Raw genomic sequence first — 23435 nt, 5'->3', positions numbered from 1 at the left:
CGCTATTATGGGCCTGGGCCCAGGACCCGGGCCCATTTTACTCAAATTTATTTTATTTTCATCATTCAATATTAATATATTCCTTTTTGTATTACAATTACAAAATATATAAAATTTTAAAAAAAAATCTATTTTAAAGAAGAAAAAAAACTAAAATCTGGCATTTTCGAAGCCGTGTAAGTCGCTGACTCTGTTCAAGGACTTTCTGATAGTAGCCACCTTGGCCAATCTTTCGGCGGCTCGCCAAGCCGATGTTGGAGTAAGCGGCTCTTGCTTCTCCTCCAAGTGTCCATTATTGGCTCCTCCTCTCTTGCTCTGCTTTGCCTCAACCTCAGCTTGAAGCTGAACCTGCCTGCGCCGCTGAAGCTCAGCCATCTCGCCTTCCAAACCGCGCAGGAACTCCTCAGCCGAAGCCGAGCTCGTCTGGAGGAGCAAGGACCGCGCCGACGACAGCAGGTGATACGCCCCCGAGAAGTCGCTGCTCCGCTCCACAAATCTCCGAGACTCCGCCACGGCTCTGGCAGCCACGTGGAGGTTCCTCAATCGTTCGATGTTAGGATTGGATGATGCTGATCGAACGGTCTGAGATCGAGGTACGAGGAGGACCCACTCTTTGGAACACACAAGCTCATTGGACGACGGGTCTCTGTGTGTGCACCGTACGGACATCACGTTGTGGGGAGAGTGGGGCCCACCAGTGGCGGTGCTGGTTGATGCCAACGCCTTCAATTCGACTAACAACTCTCTCTCCTCTCCGGCGTACAGGTCTCCAAGTCGGATCGACCCGGATCCGAGTGCCGCCGGGCGACCCGTGAGAGAATAAACGGCGGCGATCTCCGCCGGAGCGGAACCCGAAACGACGCCGAGTTGGAGACTGAGATCCTGAACGACGACGCTCAGCAAGCCCCCTAAGCATTTCGCCAGCGGGTCATCACCGCCGTCGCCGAGGCCGACAGTGTGGACGGGGATGTCGAGGTGAGGGAAGCGCGTAGAAGACACGACGGGGGAAGACGAGCGCTTCTGATTGGAGTCCTGAGAGCCCTCCGATAGGAGCATGATGCTCGCGACGGCATTTCGCTCGCGGCGATCCTGGAGCACCTTCGCGGCTTTCTTAAGGGCGTCGTTCACACACATTCCATTGCCGACGCCACAGAGCGCGTCTACGATCCGACGCGCCGACCGTCGGCCGGCGGAGGTCATTCGCCGGAGCGGCAACAGCCGCTTCGAGGTTGAAGAGAAGGCGACGATGGAGAGACGGTCGGTATCGCGGAGCGACGAAACGATGAGTCGCATAGCGCGTTTCATCATCTGAATCTTCGCGTTGCTCGCGCTCGCGCTCACGTCCACCACCGTCACCAAGTCGATGGGAGCTCGGCGCTGCAACGACGCCGTTTCGGACCCAATAGGTTGCGGAGCTTTGATTTTGAGAACCACCGCGTACGTCTCGTAGCTCCTTCCGACGGCCACAACTGCCGATTCTGGCAACAGACTGACCTCCACGTTCTTCACATTCCGGTCAGTTGAACTCCGAGTGGAGGGAGGTTTGGAACTCGCGTTGACGAAGAAGCCTTGGAACTCGACGGCGTCGTTTTCGTCGTCGTTTTCTTCAGGGATTGGGTTGAAGCGAGAACCGGAAGTTGGGGACGAGAGGGGCTCGTCGTCGTTGTAAACCCTCAAAGGCTTGGTCTTGACATCTCTGGGCTTCTTGGGTGATGATATTGGCACCTGGTGTTGGGTTTGTTGCTTATTATTGGTATTATTATGGACAGAGATTAAAGGCAGCTCCTTCCAGGTGGTGTTGCAGACAGGACACAGGAGGAGCTGGTTCTTCTTGACATGAGTGGCTATGCAGCCAAAATGAAAGGAATGCGAGCACTCAGCTGTGAAAATGGCTGTGCCTTGACCACTTTTCACACTCTGTAAGCAGATTCCACATCTACTCTGCAAAAAGGAAGAAAAAAAATCGTCACTAAAAAGGTAAGGTACTAAAACTAAAAGTCAAGTTTTTTTCTTTCTTTCTTTTATTTACAAAAAGTGAGATGATGGTATTGTGTTGTGTTGTGTTGTGTATTATCAATTTATCAATTATCAAAAGAAAATAAAAACTGGAAAAAGATGCTTACTTTGGAGAGGCGTAAGGTGGACTTGAGCAGGGAGAAGCTGGACGGTGATTTTGGTGATGATGGGTTTGAGCGTTGGAACTGGAAAAGTAGTCTTGGGCTGTAGCTGCTGATTTTCTTAGGGTTTGTGGTGGCTGAGATGTTGCATTGGAGTTTTGGGCTGTTGGGTAGTGAGGAAGTAGGTGTGTTTGTGGTGGTGATGGTGGTGGAGGGGGCGGTGGTTCGACAGCGGAGGCCGGGGCTTGAGGAGACTGGTTGAGATTGAGATTGCAACCGAGGCGTTGATGGGTTAGAGAAGAACCCAAATTTGGAGCTGATTTTGGGGCTCTGTTGATTGCTGCTGTTGTTGCAATGTTGTTGTTGCTGCTGCTGCTGCTGCTTTTCTATAATCACTTTGGTGTCTCTGTCTTTTGGGATTGATGTGCAGAAGGCCCTTCGCCACCCAGTCACCATTTTTTTAGTCTCTCAAGCTTTTTGAATCAGTGGAGAAAAAGGGGTTTGATTTGGATTTGGTAATTTAGGAGATGATGAAAATGAAATGGCAGCAGAACAAAGCATGAAATGGAGAAGAAGAGATGTTGCTTTAAAAAGACAAAAAGAGTGGATTAGGATTTGGAAGAAGCAGACGCCCTTCTCATCTTGGACTTTCCCATGTTTCCATTTCCCTTATTTAAACTCTGCCTCTGCTTCTGCTGCTTCTTATTTGCATCAATTGCTCTGTTTCAGTGTTTTCTCTTTCTTTCGAAACCCCCCAAAAAGAGAACACAGCAATGGAAAAGGCCTCGCTGCTCTTGCCAAATTCAATACTCTCTCTCTCTATCTCTCTCTGCTTTCTCTCTCTCTCTGGGTCTCTACCTATAGGATGCTAGATATATCATATATGCAATATTAGTAATACAATTTACACAGACTACTACCGATGCCTTTCCATTATTTACAACAATAATTTATACTTTAAATTAATGTTATTATTTATTTTTAAATTCAAAAAAAGGACTCAGAGGGATCCCATAGGGATTAACATTTTCTTAATTAGTGACTGGCAAGTGGAGGTTGTTTACCCACAGTAACAAGTCAACGGGGCCCATTTCCATGTTATGGTCACCGACCTTGCTGCACACAAATCTCACTTTTTTTTTTCTTCTTTTTTTTTTATATCCCTGGTTTGGCAAAAAATCACCCTATCTCATTTGTGTATCAAATAAAAAATTTGTAGTTCAAGTAATTAAGAGCAGTTGCGTGTTGAAATTCTTCGTTCACCGACGTGGCTTGTGTCAAAAAAATAAAAAATTGAATGGATATTCTTTACCCAGCCTTTAGCCTTACTCTTTGCCATCTTTACCTTTTCTTAACGAAGTAAAATACAAATTTCCCTTTTTGTATGTATTTTTTATAATATAAAAATGAGTAGTTATTTGCATGAAATGATTTATGGCAAGTGCTGAAATTGGGTTGGTGTGCAGTGCAGGGATGAAAGCTCAGAATCAGAGTAGCTGACCCAAACTTTGATCCCTCTGGTCCTATCCGTCCCAGTTGTGGGGTCCATTTCGTTGATAAGAGGGTTGAATGGTCATTTTGGCACTGATTGTGATTGTTTATTATTATTACGTCGATCCCTATAAATCCAAACCAGTGCTGGGATGGAGCAGAGAAGGCTACAGTGGAGGATCAAGCATCCCACAGCCCCTATAATTAAATGTTATTTATTTATTTTGTTTAGGTCATTCTTTTTCTTTGGTGCCAAGTTTCTTCTAGGTTTCAACTTGCCCTTCACTATTAATTAGGACCAAAGATGAGATAACCAAGTTGCCTAAAGTCTTGGAGCACTATTTCGTTGAATATGAAATCAAACTCAATTTTCAAAATGTTTAAAAATTAAAACTTTTGGAAATGTTGAGCTTAACTGAACATGTATGTGTATGTCAACCTAATTTGACATTCATATTTTTCTTTTAATACAAGCGATATTTTACTTTAATCTAATCCAAACAACGGAGATGAGAATTCGAACTAGGTGCAGAATATGGAGCATATCCGTTCTAACCAACTTGGCTAAGTCCATATTTGCATTTGAAAGTTGAATTCTTACTCACATTTGACATTACATGGCATACTTAGGTGCCTACTTTGCCCAAAAGATTTACCAGTTGGAAAATTTAAAGGAATCTATTAAATCTTTAATTAGCACCTAGGGGCTAACTTAGTTTATGATAAATTTAGGCAGACCATTAATGCAATAAAGGTTCTGAAGCAATAAAAATATAAGCAGCTTTCTTTGAAGCACCTATCATATGATGGATAGATTCTTGGAATGGCCTTAAAATACAAAGGTCAACACATTTTTTTGATCCAACTAAAAATTATATAGTTGGCTAGGGAATACGATGTCTCATACTTAATTTTTATTATAAATGATCTCCAAAATGTTCAATATGAAGTACAAGGTCAAATTGTTGGTGTGTACGAGGGGAGAACTAAGATTTTTTAAAATGGATTGAATTCAGATTTAAAGAGATGAATTAGAGTTTGTTAATGGATGAGCTATGGGCTAAACTAACTTAAGTGAAATTGAAAAAATAAAATAAAAATTGCTATGAGCTAAAGCCCATGCTGATCCTCCATTACTAGGTGTGTTTATACCAAAATGAACAGTCAATAAGCATCGGACACGTGGACCAAATTGGAGCTATGGAAGCCTTCGGCACCTAGCTACAGTTCCATTCCTACCGATCGCACGATTAGGGCAACTCCGCCTCCAAGGGCCCGTGGCAGTCTCACAATTAGAGTCCACAGTCCCACATCGAAATTCTAAACAACTTGCACACCTCCCAAAGCCTATAAAAGAGGACAACTATCCCAACTAGGACGTAATCAATCAGAACTTACGGCATACTGCCTATTGATCTGTAGTTCAATCTTACTAAATCCGTACTTACTTAAGCATCGGAGAGCCTTCGGCCGGTACCACATCGGTGCCCTAAGTCTTACCGAGCGTTTGTTATCTTGCAGATCGAACGCCCTACCGAGACCCCTAGCATACCGAATGCCCAACATCACTAAGTTGTGCGGGAAAGTGCCGAACCATTTTTCTGCGTCAACAAGGTGTGTGATTAGGGGTCATCTCAATTCAATATGAAAAATAATTGAACTTAACACGAAGTCAGAATTTGCTCATCTTCAAAAGGGTATCAATCCCTACAAATCAAGGATCAATTAATTTCAATACTTTTAGTGTGGGGAATGGTTTCATCTGCTTCTGAAGAAGACATCATTGCCCTTGCAATTTAAGAGAGAATGAAGGATCCCGAGTCTTTGAACACACTAATGTGGTGTGAGCCAAAGAGCCTTCAATGCCAAAGTCAATTCCAAGATTAGAAGAAATAGGGTTTCTTAGGCTGATGGAACGTTACCTCCTCATCGCGGTGGAGGTTGGGTTTTATATGGCCCATTGGTGGCTCACTTGTCGCTAGAAGAGGTTGTGTATTTGTGTTCACACATCCAGTCAATTAGTCATTTGACATGGGATGTGTGAGATATTTGCCCATAATGTATGGCCATAATCTCCTAGATTACAGCACTAATTAGGAAGATCTTGGGGAATCAATGTTGAACAATTTTGTAGGCGTGTTGCCCAAGGATTGGCCCTACTTTGGCGTGTTCTGCAAGCCTAGGTAAGGCTTATTTTAAGCCTACGTGGTTCTTGGGAACCGTCCTGAGCCAATTTGAGATAATAACGTCACTCATCCCTTCATTAATGAGAGATGAATGTGTTTTTGGACTTCGCATCCTTCCACCATGGGGTAATTTGGTCCATACGGTAGCTTCGGATACATGTGACGCTTAATTATTGGCATGCAATTATTTGCTCCCATATTTACATAGGCTTAACTAGTGATTTACCTCCAGAACTTGTACTTAACTTTCGATTTATCTCATATCCTTTTTTATTTTAAAAAAATGAAGGATATGAACTTCTTTTTTCCCCCAATTTTTCCCCTGCCGTCTAAATCATCAACATTTCATCCAATTTTTTTGTTAAATCATTAAAAATAAATTTATTTTTTTGGGAAAAATTAAAGAAAAAAACAAAAACAAAAAAAGAAACTTATCCCTACCTACATACCACCTACCCCCTTCCCCTATCTTTTTTTCTCCCCAACCTGATCACCCCCATCCCCACCCACAACTTACCCCAAGACCCATTCACAACCCATCCCCATCCCCACCATCACTGCCTCCTTTCACAACACACCCCTAGACCCACGACCACCCATTTACCTATCGCGGCCTCCCCTTTCACTCCCCCACCCTTCCACAGCCACCACCGCATAACCATCACTTTCTCTCTCTTCCCCCAAACCCCAAGCCCAGGCCTGACACCCACATAGTTACCCACCTCGCCACAACCCCTCGCTCCTGGTGCGGTTTTTGTTCAAATAGATCTGATTTTTTGTGTGTTCAAACATGTGCATCTGGGTTTTTGTTTTTTTTTTGTTTTTTCAAATATATGGTGGTTGTTGTATGGGATGTGTTCGATCTTTAGGTGTAGTGAGGATAGAGATAGAAGTCAAGGGAGATAGAATGGGTGGTCGTGTGATTTGTGAGGAGGACATGAGAGGCTAAGATTCGGGGAAGAAGGGCTTGGAGAGAGAGAGAGAAATATATATATATTATAATTATTATGAACCTTTCTGCACACGCTTTGCTGCGAGAGACTTTTTTTAAATTTAAATTTATTTTAGAATTAAAAAAGATAATGGGTAGTTGTGATCCATAAAAATAGGATTCATTATCTGATTTTTCTTTTAATTTTAATATGAAAAAGTGTGAATTTACCAAAGTATCCTAATTTAATTAATAATTTCAATTCTTAATATTTGCATTAACCAAGGGCATTTTTTGATATTTTGAATATTTCACCATTCTCCGCCTTTTGCTATATATAGAGATTTCAAAATTTCAAAATTTATTTTAACATGAAATGACCAATTTTCTCTCATATTTACTGGCAAATTAGATGGAATATTGAGGATTTAGATGGCAGTGAGGAAATTGACGAAAAAAATAAGTTCATATTCTTAGTTTTCTTTTTAAAAAAGAGATATGGGTGAATCAAAAACAAAGTACAAGTTCATGGTGCAAATAACCAATTAAGCCTTTACATGAGGGTTTCTTTTTGGGTGACAAAATAGTACACTGACTATTTTGTATGAACCCTAGCTCATTCAATTTTTCTCCTCCTGCATTTTGAAACTCATCTCCCCAACTCCATTATTGAAGACCGTTCGGAAAATAATCACAAAAAATAAAACTTACAAATTCAATTTTAATAAGAAAATTGAAACGTTTTTCAGCTGAAAGGACAAGAGAAGTACCTTGTGAAAAAGAGTGGGGAGGGAGGCATTGATTTGACTGTTGACAGTGTTTGAACGTAAACCATGACAGACTGACACTCACGTGCCCTCCTCGGCACTAACGCTGTTAGCTCCGCCCTAAACATCCCTTGTTTACGAAACTGAGGCCAGTGGGACGGCGTTAGTCAACTCCCCAGGACAAGTCGCAAATCCCACGTTTGGTCTTTGTTTGTTTATTTACCTCGGAACTGGCTTCTGCCTGCAGTCTCATCATTAACGTCACGGTAAAAAATGTGTGCCTTGCTGGATGATGTAATTAGCGTCTAATAATTCAGGCTTAAGCTCCTCGTTAATTGGATCCAAACCCAAAAGTCACTTTCTCCTCACGGTTCACACTGTTTTTTTTTTTCCCTAATTAACCGGCCACCGCCTGCTTTGGTTGAGTAAGTTATAATTTTTATGAGATAAAAAAAAAGAGAGTAAGTTATATAATTTGGATATTTTTGGGGGGCAAGAAGCCATTTATGTCCCATGTGGCACGTGATACGTCCCTAGGAACAAGCCTAGGCCTTGGTTGGCTGTCAGGGTGACTCACAATTCTCGTCTCAATTCTCAAGGTAGAACTTGGAAGAAGCTAATCAACACACAAATTATTTTGATGTTAATTTGAAATGAAATTGACCCAAAATAAAGGTTGAAAAGTTGACTCCAACTCCGATGGAATCTAGTCTCTCTCTCTCTCTCTCTCTCTCTCTCTCTATGTTAGTATGTCGATGATCATTTGGTTGAGGTGAGTGAGCTCCATGGATTTCGACTTGCATGCTATTAAATATCAATCAATATGGTATCTTCGCTATTTCTCAATATTATATCTTTGATAGCCACTAGCACGTTTGTAAGGTTTCACATATACCATTTTTGGTCATGTAGTTAGAATTGTCGGTGGAATAAGATCTGCGGCCAATTTGTTCTTTGACCAGCATAATTGTAAGTTTATTTCACGTGTTATGTGAGTCATTCTCATTTCAATTTCATGTGTAGATTCAAACAATTACGGTCACATAAATGTTACGATATGTTTATTACATGCTCAGAAAAATCTCACTCAAAGATATTGATCCCCATCAAACTTAAATTTTTTATTTTTTATATTTAAAGTTTCAATATTAACCCTAAATTTGACCTTATATATGCATATGGCAAATATCAAGCTCTAGTGCTTTGGGCATTTTGTGAGGACATGGGATCAGAGGATTGGCCACAGAACACAAGTTGCTTTGGCAGTGGCACCAGCCTAATCATTTTCCCTTCAATAATTCTTATCCACTGTTCAAATGATTTTATTATAGTGTGCCCCCACGCCCATACACAGAAAATCCACATGGTAAGAGGCCGTTGGTAGAGCACGATATCTGCCAAGCCAAATGCTGCCAATAAGATATATGAGAGAACCCTTTACTCATAAACTAATACATTAATTAATTTAAAGGGGACATCTGCCTTTGACCACACTCCATCAACGGATGTAAGTAAAGATTTGCACATTAAAATTATCATGCCTTTGGTGAGCTTAATTTTTAATAATAATAATAAGGGTTTTCAAAGCTACCCCATATTTCTCTTTTGACTTTATAAATTAAATTAATTAATATAATAAAACCTTTTTTCTCATAATATTATGATAATCTTGCAAGAGATTCCCAATGCACCTGACTTGGGCTAAGGCAAAGGGCATGTGAGTTGTCCTTCATATCCTCAAGGGATGGATGTGTTTTTAACCATACAAAAGTCTCTATCAAAGGAGCTTGAGGAGGGTATTTAGGACATTTAATGTTATATAGGGCACCCATATGATTGCCCCTCTTTAAATTTTTTAATATATATATCACCTTGCACATGAAATTTGGACACCCCCCACATGATAGATCCATCCAGAAACACTTTAAATAAGTTGATCTTGTGAAACCAAACTTTAGCAAAGTTTAGGGCAACATAATCATATCTACCTCAGATCTTGGTTGAGGCTTTAATCCTACAAAGTTACATTATGGGGAGATTGAGGCACCCATCAACATCTCTTATTGGATTCTCCTCCTTTTTTATGAATACCATTCTCACGAGAAAATTTTAAAAGTCACCAGTTGTATGTAATCATATGTCTATCTCTACATGAAGAGAGAAATAGACATTATAAACAGATGATATAGTAAAGTTTTTCTACCGTCACACGAAAATATCTCAAGTATAACCGAATGTATATAAATCTTAGGTTAAACATGATATTTTTAGAAAGCAACTTTTGCATAATTAAGGTTGTAGGGTGGATAAGGATTAATGTTGGAAAAGAACTAGGATAGCAATAATCAACTATCATAAACAGCAATAATCAATGACAACTTTTTAAAGCATTTGTCAGGTTCTTAAACAGCTGGGGGGCTCCTAAGCGTTTGATGATGCTAAAGAAAAAGGTTAAAATAAATCATCCCTTCCACCATATCGGGTGTGGATGCTTGCAGAAAGTATGAAGTTCATCCCAAAGGACAGAAACCAATGATGGGCTAACTAAATTACTCGCCCTACATGTCCACAACTAAGGAATGCATTCACTGACATAATTATAACCATCTTATATTTTTTTAAATCAAAGTTTGTTTTTACATACATGTCTATATATATGCATGCATCCAAACATATATATATTCTAAATTAATTCAGCAAAAAATATTAAAATATATACCCTAATTTAACCAAGATAGAAAATTCCAAGGTGTGACAGAAATATACAATTGAGCTATGATGAAAGGTAATTAATTATGTTCACCTTTTGATCATTTTCTTCAAGTAAACAACATGGTAAAAAAATTAGTACATGATTTACTCTCATACACATTCTAGTGCCATTATAACTTGGGGAGGTAAAGTCACATGCTTAAGCATATAATATAATCAGTTTCTAAGCAAATAATTAATAAATAGGATTAATAATCATACAATGTTATGAAATTTGTAAGATTTTCCACTCTGGTTGGTAGTTGCGATAGGTTCTCATTATTGGGGCACATGCCATGAATATAAACTGCTACGATCTCTGTCAACTCATCATAATAATTGCATCGAAAAAGAAAATGTTAATTATATATTAGAGTCTTCCTGCAACAAGATCAGAAGATGCGTCCAATTCGTTCATATTGGTCTCCTAACATTTGGGCATTAGGCAATCCAATATAAGAGGTTTGAGAGAAAGGCAAAAAATATATTATATATTTAGTTAATTAAGGGATCGTTTTGAAGTGATTCTGGATAGACCAATAATCACTTTTATGAAGAATCATTTCTCCATATAATGTTTTAAGTGAACATATAGAAAATCACATCCCATGTACTTCTCCCGAGAATCGCATAAAATCACTTAAACGTGCTTATCTCCATAAGTGATTATTGGCCCTTCCAAATGCTTATGTGAGATTCAAAGCCTTTGAGAGGATAAGGGGTGCCGCCCCCTAACCCTAAGTTATGAGGTATAACGTGGAGATTTTGTTACCTCTACAATGATCCTATTTATTAAATTTAGGCCTTAAGCTGAAAAAAGCCTACGCATCCAGATATTAATGAGCTAACGTTTTCAGAAGAGGCATTTAAGGCCTGATTTTGACTCACACCTTCCAATCTTATTAAGTCTCTATTTGTTTTCAGTCAAAAGGAAGAACAGAAAGAGAAATCAAGAATATTGTAAATGGGCATATGTGGATTAGGCCAGGGCAGTGAGTCCACCCCTCCCTTAGCACCCAAGTTTGAATTTCCCTCTCTTAAATTAGATTAATTTAGAGGATATTCGAAATGGGTGTAAAACATGCCATAAATACTCCTAATTAAACCATCCTTATCAAAATCTCTCTCTCTCTCTCTCTCTCTCTCTACATGTAATGAAAATATTAGCCATGCACGTTCCCAGATTTCATTTCCGCTGAACCAGCAATGTTTTGGAAGCTGCTGAAACTTAAATGCAAACATACTTCAAAAACATGATCAATCGGTATCAAACTGCATCAATTAGAATTAAATTCATGTCGTACGTAGCTAGGTGAAAAAATTAAATACCAAAATTGTGACACATGCATGTTTGTATATTTGCATAAAATAAATGGGGTAGTAGGAAGAGCACGACGATGGCTTTAAAAAGAAAGATTTGCAAATTGCAGCCATTGATTCGTACGCAGCAATGTGGCAGCATACAGCTCATATATATATATATATATATATATATGTGTGTGTATACAATTGAAGCATATCAAGGCACTGCTGAAAATGAATGCTTTGATCAGCATATACAGTGAATATGTTGTGTGAGGGCTATATATATATAAAATATGTTATAATATGTATGCATAGAGTCTATTTATGCCAAAAACGTACAAGGTTGGGCTAGTTAAAAGAAGGATTGAAAGGAATGTGTCAATGCAATAAGAAGAAGCCTGCATTGCTGTTGGGACCTGTTTAGGGCATAGAGGAAATGAGAATGATGGATAACAACCATGTCTTGCCATAAAAAAGAAACGTTGATTTGTATCGTTGACGCATATAAATAATCGTTAATTAATGTCGATGTATACGTTGATTAATGATTTAGATCGATGAGTTATCGACTCACAGGTAGGGACTTGGTTAAGGGAACCCACCAAACGAGTCTACAATAGGGCATGCAAGTACTTGTTAGTTTCCTTTTATAAGAGTAGTATTTACCTACAATTAGTTATATATAATTTTGTGTGTATCTCACGTAATGAAAGGATAAATATTGTTGTCTAATCAGTTATAGCTCCTTTTGTATGATTGTAAGTACATGAATTTTATTTTTTTAAAACCAAAAAAAAAGGAGGTGAAGAAAAACAAATGAAATCATCAAGAGCATGTGTATGTGTATGTGTGTGTGTGTGTATGAGTGGTACTGCCCTTTATATTTATAATTTTGACTTGAACATGTCATAATTTTCTTTATAATTAATGTCACTTGTGCAATTACTCTTCCCTTCCACTTACAGGTGGAAACATTAACTTCACAAAAACAACAAAAAAACAGATTCTTCTTTTAATCAAGTACTTGACATGTACTCCAATTCCTTTTTCCAAAATGAAACTTTATCCATAAATAACTCTGCACAAACAAAACTTAGACTGTTCAATTTAGACAGGACAGTAGTTATGCAGATGATTTCTTTTCTAAGATTTTTTTGGGGAGGGGTCTTTAATGTACGGAGAGGGGGATTGAACTCGGATATAAAGAGGCGGGCACATGATCTTAACTAACTGGCCTAACCCACATGTATCATTTCCTATGAATCATTGCTGACTCTAAAAACCAGATGAGACAAAAAAATATATGAATTTGTTTGGTACACAAACTAGACAGTTGTGAGTGATGCTGAAACCGATAATCCAAATGATGAAGGTCACACTCATCTGAGTCAGCTCAACTCATGGCACTTTGATACGTATGAGTTGTTGTTCCATTACTAGCAGGTACATGAAAATGATCACTCAGCTCCCATGACAGCTCAAATGGCCCATTTTAGAAGAACCACTATAGACCTCACCAATGGCAAAAAAACAGGAGATCTAAGGAGATGCTCATGTTATTTCAAAGGGTCTAATAATATGAACACATTTTTGGGAAACATTGGGTGGCCGAGAGGTTAAAGCGATTGTTCAATGGATGAGGTCGCAAAACAGCTGCCTTTCTTTCATATAGTTCCTGTTTTTTCAAACTTACCTTGTAGTTGTTTAAGGTTTGCAGTTCGAGGACATATCTTTATTTCCGTCCATTGAACGGATGGTGTGGTCATGTGCCTCGCACGTGATTTAGGTTAAACTATAAAGGTTTTAATTAAAATCCAGTTAAACTATATGAACTTTAAACGCCCTAAAATGTGTGTGATAGATTATCATGTTGTTAAAAATAGAAAATATTCATTGAATTGTAAGAGATACACAAACTATATAAAGTTTTAGTGAAAATGAACTCAAATTACAACCGCATTTCTATATTTGAATTTTTCGATTATTATGTCATAATTAAGGTGGGTGACACCATGCATATATTGAGATGATCATCATCTCTCTGTGTCGAAACAATCTTAATTATGATATCAAGTTTGAAAAACGATTACAACTTGGGTGAAAGGATCATGTCTAAGGTTGCAAAACTTGATCAACATGAATGGGATATGTCGCCTCAAGGCTCAAGATCACACCATATATCAATTTTATATTAAGGAACAAATTTACCAATTTCTAAGAATTACTCAGAAGCAATTCACTAGTACTTTTGTCCCCCACTATCAGCCCAACAAAGAATGACCTTTGCCGTCAATCACATTACTTTTACAGTTTACTGCTGCACATCTGACATCTGACATCTGTCTATTGCTTCAAGGAAGATTTGAGCCACATGATGGCATGTTATTGGTCACCGTAATTTTTAATTTTTTTAATCTTCCTATAATTTTAACCAGACGAGAAATGATTCCAACGAATCTCACTAACTACTACGGCTTTTTCCCACTAACTTTTTTGATTTCAACTAATTTTACCGACCCCTTCGGATATCGTTTGGTATTTGTTTTCAGTTTGAATAGTCTACACTTTTTCGTGTTGATTTTGTGCTTATATATAAAATAAATTATACACAATTATAATTTAGATTTTAAATGCTATAACTTTAAAGTGGTTTTGGATACAAGCACAAAATGGATGTAAAGTTTCCACTGAGAAATCACTCTCCTAGAGCCAATATTGCATGTACTTATGGTGAGCCAAACATCAAACATTGAACCACTCATATTGGTTATGGAACAAAATGGGTATACAATTGCCAAAGGTGTTTAGCCAGGTGGAAAAAGAATCTTGACTTGTAGACCAGTAATTTCAAGTTCGAACTCCCACAGCACCTTGACAGTGTGCATTTACCAAATTTAAGTCGGGAGGTGAAAAATGAACCAAACCTTGAATTTATATGGAGGAGAAAGTAAACCCCAAGTCTAATGAAGTGAATATATGATATATGACAACGTTGAATAGAGTGCTTAAGTCCAAGCACACCCAAATGAAAAATAAAATACAATCAGTTTTCGTTGTAGTTGTGGTTATATATGCTCAAAACCCTAGCTAGCAAGATCCAAATGACAAGGCCATGTTTAAGTATAAACTTTGTCAGTTGTTTTTAGGACAGTGTGAGATGGCAGTTTATATGTCTGATCTGAAAGACAATAAGATCTATGAAATCACCCTTTAGTTTCCACCAAAAGTATTGCTACTTCAAATTTGCATTTCAAATCAAATATCACAGGTTCCATGATACATGGGAAGAAAATGACAAAAAAAACTCTTGATCAAGGGCTATGATTTTTTATCAGTCAGCAACAACATCATCATAAGCTACCCACTTCATATGATTGAAATCAAAAGTAACATGATGGTTCATGGAATCTGGAATTAATAAATGAAGTCATAAACAGTATTAAATGTAATTAATGTCATGATTATGCTTTGCACTCACTCACTAACCTCGCCAGAATAATCCAAGGAATTATGAACCAACCAGCAGCATCACCAAGGCTTGAAGCCAACAAACACCCCATGATCAAGAAAATGGTCAACATTGCAGAACAGAAAAGTCAAAAGGTGCATCATCAAGCTCATATAAAATAATTGTCACATCAAATATAATGACAAATAAAGAATTGTGGGCGGAAAGCTTGGTTTGATAATGCAGCAATGGAGCTATTTGGATGATGTTTTAAAAAAAATTAAAAAAATTAAAAAAAGTGGAAATTAAATTAATAATTATTGCTTCCACTTATGAAGATTATGATATACTTATTATTTTAGCAAATCTACAAAATATTCCTGCCACAAGAAAGTGATGGAAGTGTTTGATGCATCAAAAGTCAATGTGTATATCCACTGAGCCGGATATCAAATGTGCTGCTTTATTTGAGTTACTGGATCTGATTGCATCTCCCCTGACCTGAATAATGAAAATTGACAAAGTACCAACCAGTCAGCAATGTGCTATCTAGCTAGCAAACATCATTTTTGGCTTTGAACTTGGGATTATATCATAATTGCCTTTTGATTTTATGAAGATGACTTTTATACCTTTTTGTTATTTAGATTTTGAACTAAAATACTAGGCGAGCAAGTTTATCCAATTTCAAATTCGAACCCATGTAGCACCTTGATAGTGTTAGTTTAGTTTTTGTTTTGGGAATCTGATCCCCCACTGTTACCAATAAAATTTCAAAAAGAAGAAGAAAATCATTTAGCATTTACCTCATTTTGATTATGTTCCATTCCAATTCCCCCTTCTATTTTAATTCCAAATAAGTAAATTTGTGAGAGATTGGTCTGACTCGCCCAAACCGGCCTACCCGATTTTCGGAGGACTTGGACGGCAATCCGACCTCGAACCAAATTCTGAACTTAAATTAAGAGTAGTCTAAACATGCTTCAGTATGTTAACAGACAACAGCCTCTACTCTATGCTCTAGTTAATATACCAGGAACAGGAAGCACTTGAACATGTTGTCTATACCTCCCACACTCCGACGGCAGAACATGATACAGAACACAAAGAGACAACATCTTTGCCACATGGGGCGGTAGTCAATGTGCAGAGAATAGAATCTCGTAGATTAAAGAACATGGCCTGTTGAATAAAATCTTTAGTATGTTTGGCATTGCTTATTTAGGGCGATAAGTGATTTTTTAAAATTTTTGAAAAATCCAACTCGTTTGGTAAATTATGAGAAAATCACTTATTGTTAAAAATTACTGTGAGAGAAAGCTATAAAGGAAAACAACTAATAAAATGCTTTCATTTTCTGAATATGCAGATTTCAATTTTGAAGAGACGATGAGTTTAATGATTATGCAAGAATTATTTTTTGATTATGCGGGAATGAATACTAACAACATGTTTAATAAAACGTTTACTAAACGCCAAACTGCTTTCTCTCACAATAAATCTGACAATGATTATTTTGACAACACAGCAATGCCAACGTGTTTAGTGCATAACGTTGATTGAGTTATTCATAAATCTGGGACAGCCGGGCCAGGTAGCAACAAGACCTATTTATGGCCTGGTACGAACCCAGCCCAATCTAGCCATTAATGAAGAGCAAGGCTGAGCATGAGGCAGAGTAAAGAAACCGGCAAAATGGGAAAATTTGACATTACTGAAAAGGAAGCCTATGAAGAGAGTGATGAAGCAGTATTACATGCAAGAACAATTATCAGCATCACAAACAACTTCAACTAGTTGGCTATAACATTATGAACTCCACAAATACTAATATTCTTAACATGTTTTAAGATGTTTCATAATAAACAGACTAAAAAACAATGGCTCTCTTTTTTCTTTCTTCAGACAATCAAAACATCAACAAGACAAGATGCTCAACGTGATACTGCCATCCAGCCCAGGCCATACTCTGTGTTCTTCCTTCCAAGTTCCAACTTTTGCAGCTTACTCCTCTTTCCCCACAAAAATGTTCAATTGAAAATGGGAACCCGAAACAGTCGATTTCAGGCACCGGCTAGTTCCTGTTTTTGGATTTCTCCATGGCTCTAGGAGCTAAACAAAAAAAAAACCAACAAAGAAAGGGCCGGATAAGAGTACAATTTACCATTTAATTAAAAAGGTGAAAATATCAGAATGTTTATGAATGCTGGAGGTTACTAACCAAGCTTCACACATATTGATCTATCTTGCAAAAATATAAGCTGGGACTATAATAATATAGAACTCTAATATGAAGAAGTATTTCCTTAAGTGACATGGCAAATATGCAACTAGCACTAACAAATGCAATAGTCTACTGTAATGATAAATAAAGTTGTGTGGCAACAAAGCATGAAACTGAAACCATCACTTCAATGCATTCTACTTAGCACAGATATTGTCAAATTCAACCTTAGATAACTCCACTAGGAAATAGTTCATGTCAAAATACCAACTTTATTTGTTAGACCCTTTCACCTCAGGGCTCGGAAAGTCGAAACAGATTCTCCTATATCACATGATCATCTTTGCTTAGCATTCAAGTCAACTAAGACGGATCTATTCATTGCTGGATACCGATCCTCAACTGGCACACTGCCATCATACTTACTGAAGTAAATAGGAAATCAACAAACCTGTCTACAAAATTCACTCCTCATTCACTGCCTCAAAAAATTTCAGCCTACATTGTTTTATAATCATTTAATTCCCAATATCCATCTGATAAGCACATGAAAATATTTATCAACTGGTCCAGCTGAGCACGCCAACAAGATAATTTGGTAAAACTTAGAAATGTATCTTACTACCCTTTTGTTTATGCAGACAAACACTCTCCCAAACCTAATATGACATTTTTGACCAAATAAGATGATTATTATCAGCCCAATCAGTGCAAATAGTAGTAGGGGAGATCATTAAAGACAAACCTAAGCCAATGGCATCGGAGCCCTTCATTATCTTCAACCTCTTGCATGAATCAATAAACATCCTGTTAAAAAGTCGAAATGGAGTTAAAATTGCAGATGCATAACATAAATAAAAAATAAAAATGCCTGAGATGAGTATCATGGCCTATGTATACATGATATTAGAATGAACTACTTTTCTTGCCTTCGTTTTTTTCCCCATTATTTCCCTTCCTCTTTTGTCTGATAACAATGAGACTACTCATGATTGCTGTTAATACTTAAAACTCTTGGAACATTTTTGCATCCATAGAAAGATATAAATTATACAAAACAGAAGAACTTAATTTTAGCATATTGAACAAGGTTTCTTGAGTTCGTAGTTCATCATAAAGTAACTAGTTGAAGTCTTTCTACTATCACATTTTCAAAAATTTATGAGTGAGCTTATCAATTAAAACTTGTCAATTTTGAAACTTTAATACTACAAATGGACCTTCTTTTTTTTTTATTATTAATATAGAAAACATATACAAATGAATATGGAAATTGAGGTAATAACATGTATAATTTAAATAGTTTATGCAAGAATTCATCTGAGGTAAAAATATTGTGCGTCAACTAAATAAGATTTGTGCATATTCTCATATTTCCATCAACTCAGTAAATGATACTATGATGGTCAACCTCACATCCTTAGTCACAGTGGCTTTATCTCTCTGTAAATAGGAAAATAAGGGTTGCATGATAACTTTGTTGTCCATCACATCTTGCACCCCACATCATATAATCAATGAACTTGCATACATTCTCATCGCATGGACACAATTTGATGTAAAAATCAAAGATAAAGAAGGATTTGAATGTAGACTAAAGCAGACTATCCAGTCCTCGAGATGCTTCAGAATCTCAAATCTCTAGTTTCTTGGATGGTTTAAAATGTACAAAATACTATCACCCTCCTGACACGAGGTGGGTAATGAAGTATTTCATTGATAAATCTCTTGCCCTTCTAGTATCACCCTCCTTCACAAGTGAACTATAATATTCCTCACTCAACCATACATGTAAATTTTACCGACATACATCAAATTTTTACTGTTAGTTGAGTAAAAATGGCTATAACATATATAACTTCGAATGAAAAGCTTAACTTTTGGAATAAAGCAACAATGTTTCTACACTAAATCAGTTTAAAAAATTGTCTTTGTGGATGGAAAGCAAAAGAGAAATATTGGAACACTAAACGGGTAAATCAGAACTTACTCCCATGGGACATCCCCAACAAGCATCCAGTCACCATCCTTGTCCTCATACGTAAGCACATATTCTGATCCATGAAGAAGATCTCTCAGCTTACTCTCACTCAGTCTTTCCCTTCCCGGAGCTCCATGGGATCCATATTGCCCTGAAATCACAACAAAAATTGCACAAATTGGGTTTGTGCAGAAATGGGATGGTTTTCTCTATTTGCACTTTAGACATCTCAGATTGCAAACATCCATCAATATCCAAGCATGAAATGACCACATTGATAAGAAAAAGAAAATAAAGGCACGATATTACTATTAAATAAACTAGAACAATAGTTCACCTATGGTAAAACAGCTGAACATCTTTTCGAGAGCAGAAGACAGCTCTTGATATGTAGAGTAGGTTCTCAGATCTACCTTCCTCAAGTAGGGAGCACCATCCATGCTGACCTTGACAAAAAGACCACCAGGACCAGGTTTTCCATTAACTTCGTCATTGTTCTTTGAGGTGGTGGCTAAAGAATTTTTCCTAAATGATCTAATTGGAGGCCACCCAACAACTTGTGCCCTGTCAAACAAAGAAGAAGATACGATTACAAACAACCACAACTTTCATATAAAGCTTCACAATCCTCAATTGAAAATTTCATCTTACTTAGCAGCTGGGGCACTGCTGTTGTTAGAAGCACCCAAAGGGTTACGGCTGGCTCCATTCGTAGCATGAGACTGTTCTTGTAAAACTTTAGTGAGCTCCTCTTTTGTCATGGTTGGCTGAGTCCCAGAAGGCCTGGATGATAGCATTACATTGATTGAATTCACAGGAAACTTCCCTTGTCCAACAGATTCTGGAGCTTCAGAATCAGAACCAGCTGCATGAAACATCCAATTTCCTTCAGTATAAACAGCACTTTTCACCTCTGAGAATCCATCCATGGTGTCAGCAAAGCCCCTTTTGTTGCCTGAAACAACATTCTTCTGTGATGAGGAGCAGATTCCATCTTTTGACGGAAGCAAAGGAAACAGTGGCTTCTCGTCAAGTTTTCCTGAGCTCAGCAAGCAAAGATCTGGTACCCGTTCTGGTGATTGGGATCCAGGAAGACCAAGCCTCAACTCTGTGGCCTGAAAATTCAGCTTGTTCTTCTTCTCTTCTGACAAGCTCGAAACTGTGGAGCTGTCAACCGAAGAACAATCTGACAACCCAAGGTAGTTGCGTTCTTTCAGTCCAGACCCATTATGGGAGATACAGTCCATAGAGCGTGAAGAAGCTACCATAGATCCATTGCTCTGTCCTTCCTCCTCACCACCCAACAGTGGTGGAGACATTAGAAACTACACTGCTTTAAATGGAAACAAAATTAATAAAATTATCAGATCTATTGCTAGCAAAACCAACACTGAAACCAAAACATGAAAATCCTGACAGCACAAGATGGGGAAGGTACACTTATTAAAGGTCTAACTATTTCATCTGACGGAAATTAAATTCACAAAAAGTAATAATAGAGTTCTGGAAATTTTGATCGATTGGACATCATGTATTTTCTCATCATCATTGCCCCACTAAAATAATTGAGGGCATGAATAAAGGTTTTTCAGTAGGCAAACTTCCTGCTAAAAAACACAGTGCCTAGCAGAAAATTAATGAAATTTGTTGCACCACAAAAATCTCTAGCCACTAGGTTCATGAAAGGGTAAAAGAGACAGCTTGGGCCAGTGGCCAGTGGTACTGCACATATAATCATAAGGCTTCAGAAAACATAGAAATCAAGATTCAAGAGTATTGTTTTCTAACGCCCAAAAAAGAAAACATAGAAATGAACCAAGAAGAAACTTATACAAAAGAACATCAAGAAGAAACTTATACAAAAGATCATACCAAAAATGGAAAAGTAAATTAACCACCAATGAAAGATTGTAACAACACAAGAAGTAAGCTCCAGAACGTCAATTTCAGAACCTTATAAGACTCTAGCTGTAATAAAATTTCAATGCTCCATCCAAAGCCAAAACAAATGCACAATAAAAACAAATTGAAAAGAAGAACCGGGTTTTTCTACTTCCTTTAATAGGAAAAAGGTCAACTCGGTTTTGTAGCATTTGTCAGCATGAGCTAAGCTTTACCTTTTCTTAAAAACTTGTAACCCCTTTTCTCTCATTTCCCCAATTTTTCTACGAAACCAAACAGACAACGGAAAAAAGTAAAACATTTTTTCTGTGTTCTGTCTATAAAAACACAGAAAATTGCAAGATCCACTAAAAGCTTAAAAAGTCCAAAGAAAAAGGGGGAGTAAACTGAAAATGCTCGAGACCTTGACCTGAAATAATGAACAGTGAAATGCAGAAGTTAAAAAATAAAAACCCAAAAACAAAAACCAACCCAGAAAGGTGTAATTACAGAGAAATCAAAGAAGACTAATTTCCAGAACGAACTCAAACTTAGACTGTATCAAGATCTCAGAACACAAAGACCCAGAATTCAAACAAGCAAAAAAGCTTAGCTTGAACCATATACCAAATTACATACAAGTAATAAGAATAAAAGAAGCTTTTAAGCATAAAAGAAGCTTTTAAGCATGAAAACAAAAAATAAAAAAGAAGGAATATTCGTAGCTCGTACCTGAGGAACTTGTGTGGATCAGGCAAAGAAGAGAAGTCCGACGAACCCTTTTCTGAAATCTCAAATAAAATGCAAAGAAAGCAGAGCAGAGAGAGAGAGAGAGAGAGAGCTCAAGACCCTTCCATTAAGCAGAAAGCAACAAAAGCTTTATTTTTTAGGCTGAGCTCGCCGAGGAACTCGAAGCTCACAATAGTGATTTGTTTTTTCTTTTGAAAAGGAAAAAAAGCAAGTAGGGGCAGAACCGAAAATACGGATAAAAGGTTGGCTTTTATTATTATTTTGATATGCGCTTTGTCTGCGAAATACGGACCGGCTGGTTTTGCACGGCGCCGATCTTGGACAGGAATGGGAGGATTGAAGGCTGAGATTGACTAAATTTAATGAATCTGAGCCGTCAGTTCTTGGTTCAAGTGAGAACTTCATACTATTTTCTTTCTGCTCTTTTTAGTTTCGGAAATGAGCAAACAAATAGAATTTTGGGGCATAGACGGTTTGGTTACAAGGGCTTTAACGACCCGTTACGTTATTGCTCGTGTCAAATATTATAAGGCCTTTTCAATTATTTTATCTCATTGCTCCTTTTTTTTCTCCTTTTTTTTAATTTATAAAAATCTTATTTCCTCGACTATAATGAGGTATACATGTTGCACAGATACGGATACAAATATATGATATAGGGACACGGGAAAAACGACAAATCTCAAAAAATTAGGACACGAGGACATGATAATTAAAAAATAAATTATAATAATACTTATATATATATATTTATCTATATATGTGTGTGTGTGTGTTTGAAATCCCCCTCCCCTATAATTTATCCATTTTCACACCTCTTAAGCCCTACAACCTCGAGCATCACTGACCACAAACCACTATAAACATTGACTCATGCACCACAGACTCTCACTGTATCCCTCTAGCTTTTACCTTTAATAACCCTATTCGTCCACAACCTTTTCCTACACTAGTCAAAAGTCTAACCAAGCCAAGCTCGCCGAAGACGTTGTCTTTTTTTTTTTTTGGTGAATTCTTTGATTGCATTTATAATTCAGCAAAAAAAGTCACTAGTCATAAAGAGTCAATACAAATTAGCCACAAAAAGGCTATTACAATAACGAAGTAGTCTAACATCAAAATTAAGACAATTTGGTGCGATTCCATTAATAATCACACAGGATCAAAAAAACTCTAGTATAGGCATCTCAACTAAGATTGCAAGCTTAGAATAATCAAAAAGAGATCAAGCTTGAAAAAATCAAGTTATAACAATACAAATAAAACTCTCACAAAGGAGAAATGAAAAGCTTTCACAAATGAGAGATAAAAAGCTCTCACAAAAAGAGAGATGAAAACTACACACAAAAAATCGAAAGAGTCTATACAACTTATTTCAAATATAAAGAAACCGCAAGAAAAATGATGATGGAGATCTGATGCCGAAATGCGGCCGCCTGTAATGGTTAGATGAAAATCATAACAAAACGAATACAAATAGGGAAATCTATTTGTCATCTTTGAAAATGGGGAAAGAGGTGAAGGGACCCTCCCCCCTTCAAAGTGAAAATGGCTTTATGAGTGTTTTTTGGGAGAAAGAGTGTTTTTCAAAGTGAAAACGGCT

The 23435-nt window shown here is 37.6% G+C and overlaps 2 protein-coding genes and 1 long non-coding RNA gene across 6 annotated transcripts; 1 reads left to right on the top strand and 2 right to left on the bottom strand.

Annotated features, from left to right (window-relative positions):
- Positions 1–35: 35 nt before the first annotated feature.
- LOC103335501 (putative E3 ubiquitin-protein ligase EDA40) lies at positions 36–3011 on the bottom strand. Its single transcript, XM_089042918.1, has 2 exons — positions 2124–3011; positions 36–1941 (listed from the first exon to the last, which is right to left on the bottom strand). The coding sequence occupies exons 1-2, from the start codon at positions 2571–2573 to the stop codon at positions 151–153; spliced, it is 2241 nt and encodes a 746-aa protein (XP_088899044.1). The 5' UTR covers positions 2574–3011; the 3' UTR covers positions 36–150.
- On the top strand, positions 1835–3839 carry LOC148921005 (uncharacterized). The gene is made up of 2 exons (XR_016122713.1): positions 1835–1977; positions 3584–3839. It is a non-coding gene; the product is annotated as an uncharacterized LOC148921005 (long non-coding RNA).
- A 12840-nt stretch (positions 3840–16679) lies between these two features.
- IAA9 (indole-3-acetic acid inducible 9) lies at positions 16680–22202 on the bottom strand. Of its 4 annotated transcripts, none has more exons than XM_008238492.3 (6): positions 21815–22202; positions 19853–20531; positions 19539–19765; positions 19211–19352; positions 17966–18027; positions 16680–17108 (listed from the first exon to the last, which is right to left on the bottom strand). In XM_008238492.3, exons 2-6 carry the CDS (start codon positions 20518–20520, stop codon positions 17071–17073), a joined length of 1137 nt encoding a protein of 378 aa, XP_008236714.1. In that variant the 5' UTR covers positions 20521–20531; positions 21815–22202; the 3' UTR covers positions 16680–17070. The 4 variants fall into 4 exon arrangements, with proteins under 4 accessions (XP_008236714.1, XP_008236708.1, XP_008236728.1 ...); XM_008238486.2 differs by having other exon boundaries at positions 19853–20534; positions 21815–22056; XM_008238506.3 differs by having other exon boundaries at positions 19853–20526; positions 21815–22052.
- Positions 22203–23435: the final 1233 nt, after the last annotated feature.

This window comes from Prunus mume, linkage group LG1, assembly GCF_029339155.1.
Source record: "Prunus mume cultivar Tortuosa linkage group LG1, ASM2933915v1, whole genome shotgun sequence".
NCBI classification, from domain to species: domain Eukaryota; kingdom Viridiplantae; phylum Streptophyta; class Magnoliopsida; order Rosales; family Rosaceae; genus Prunus; species Prunus mume.
Note: the sequence above shows the minus strand (reverse complement) of the source record. Positions and strands in the feature narration are given on the sequence as shown.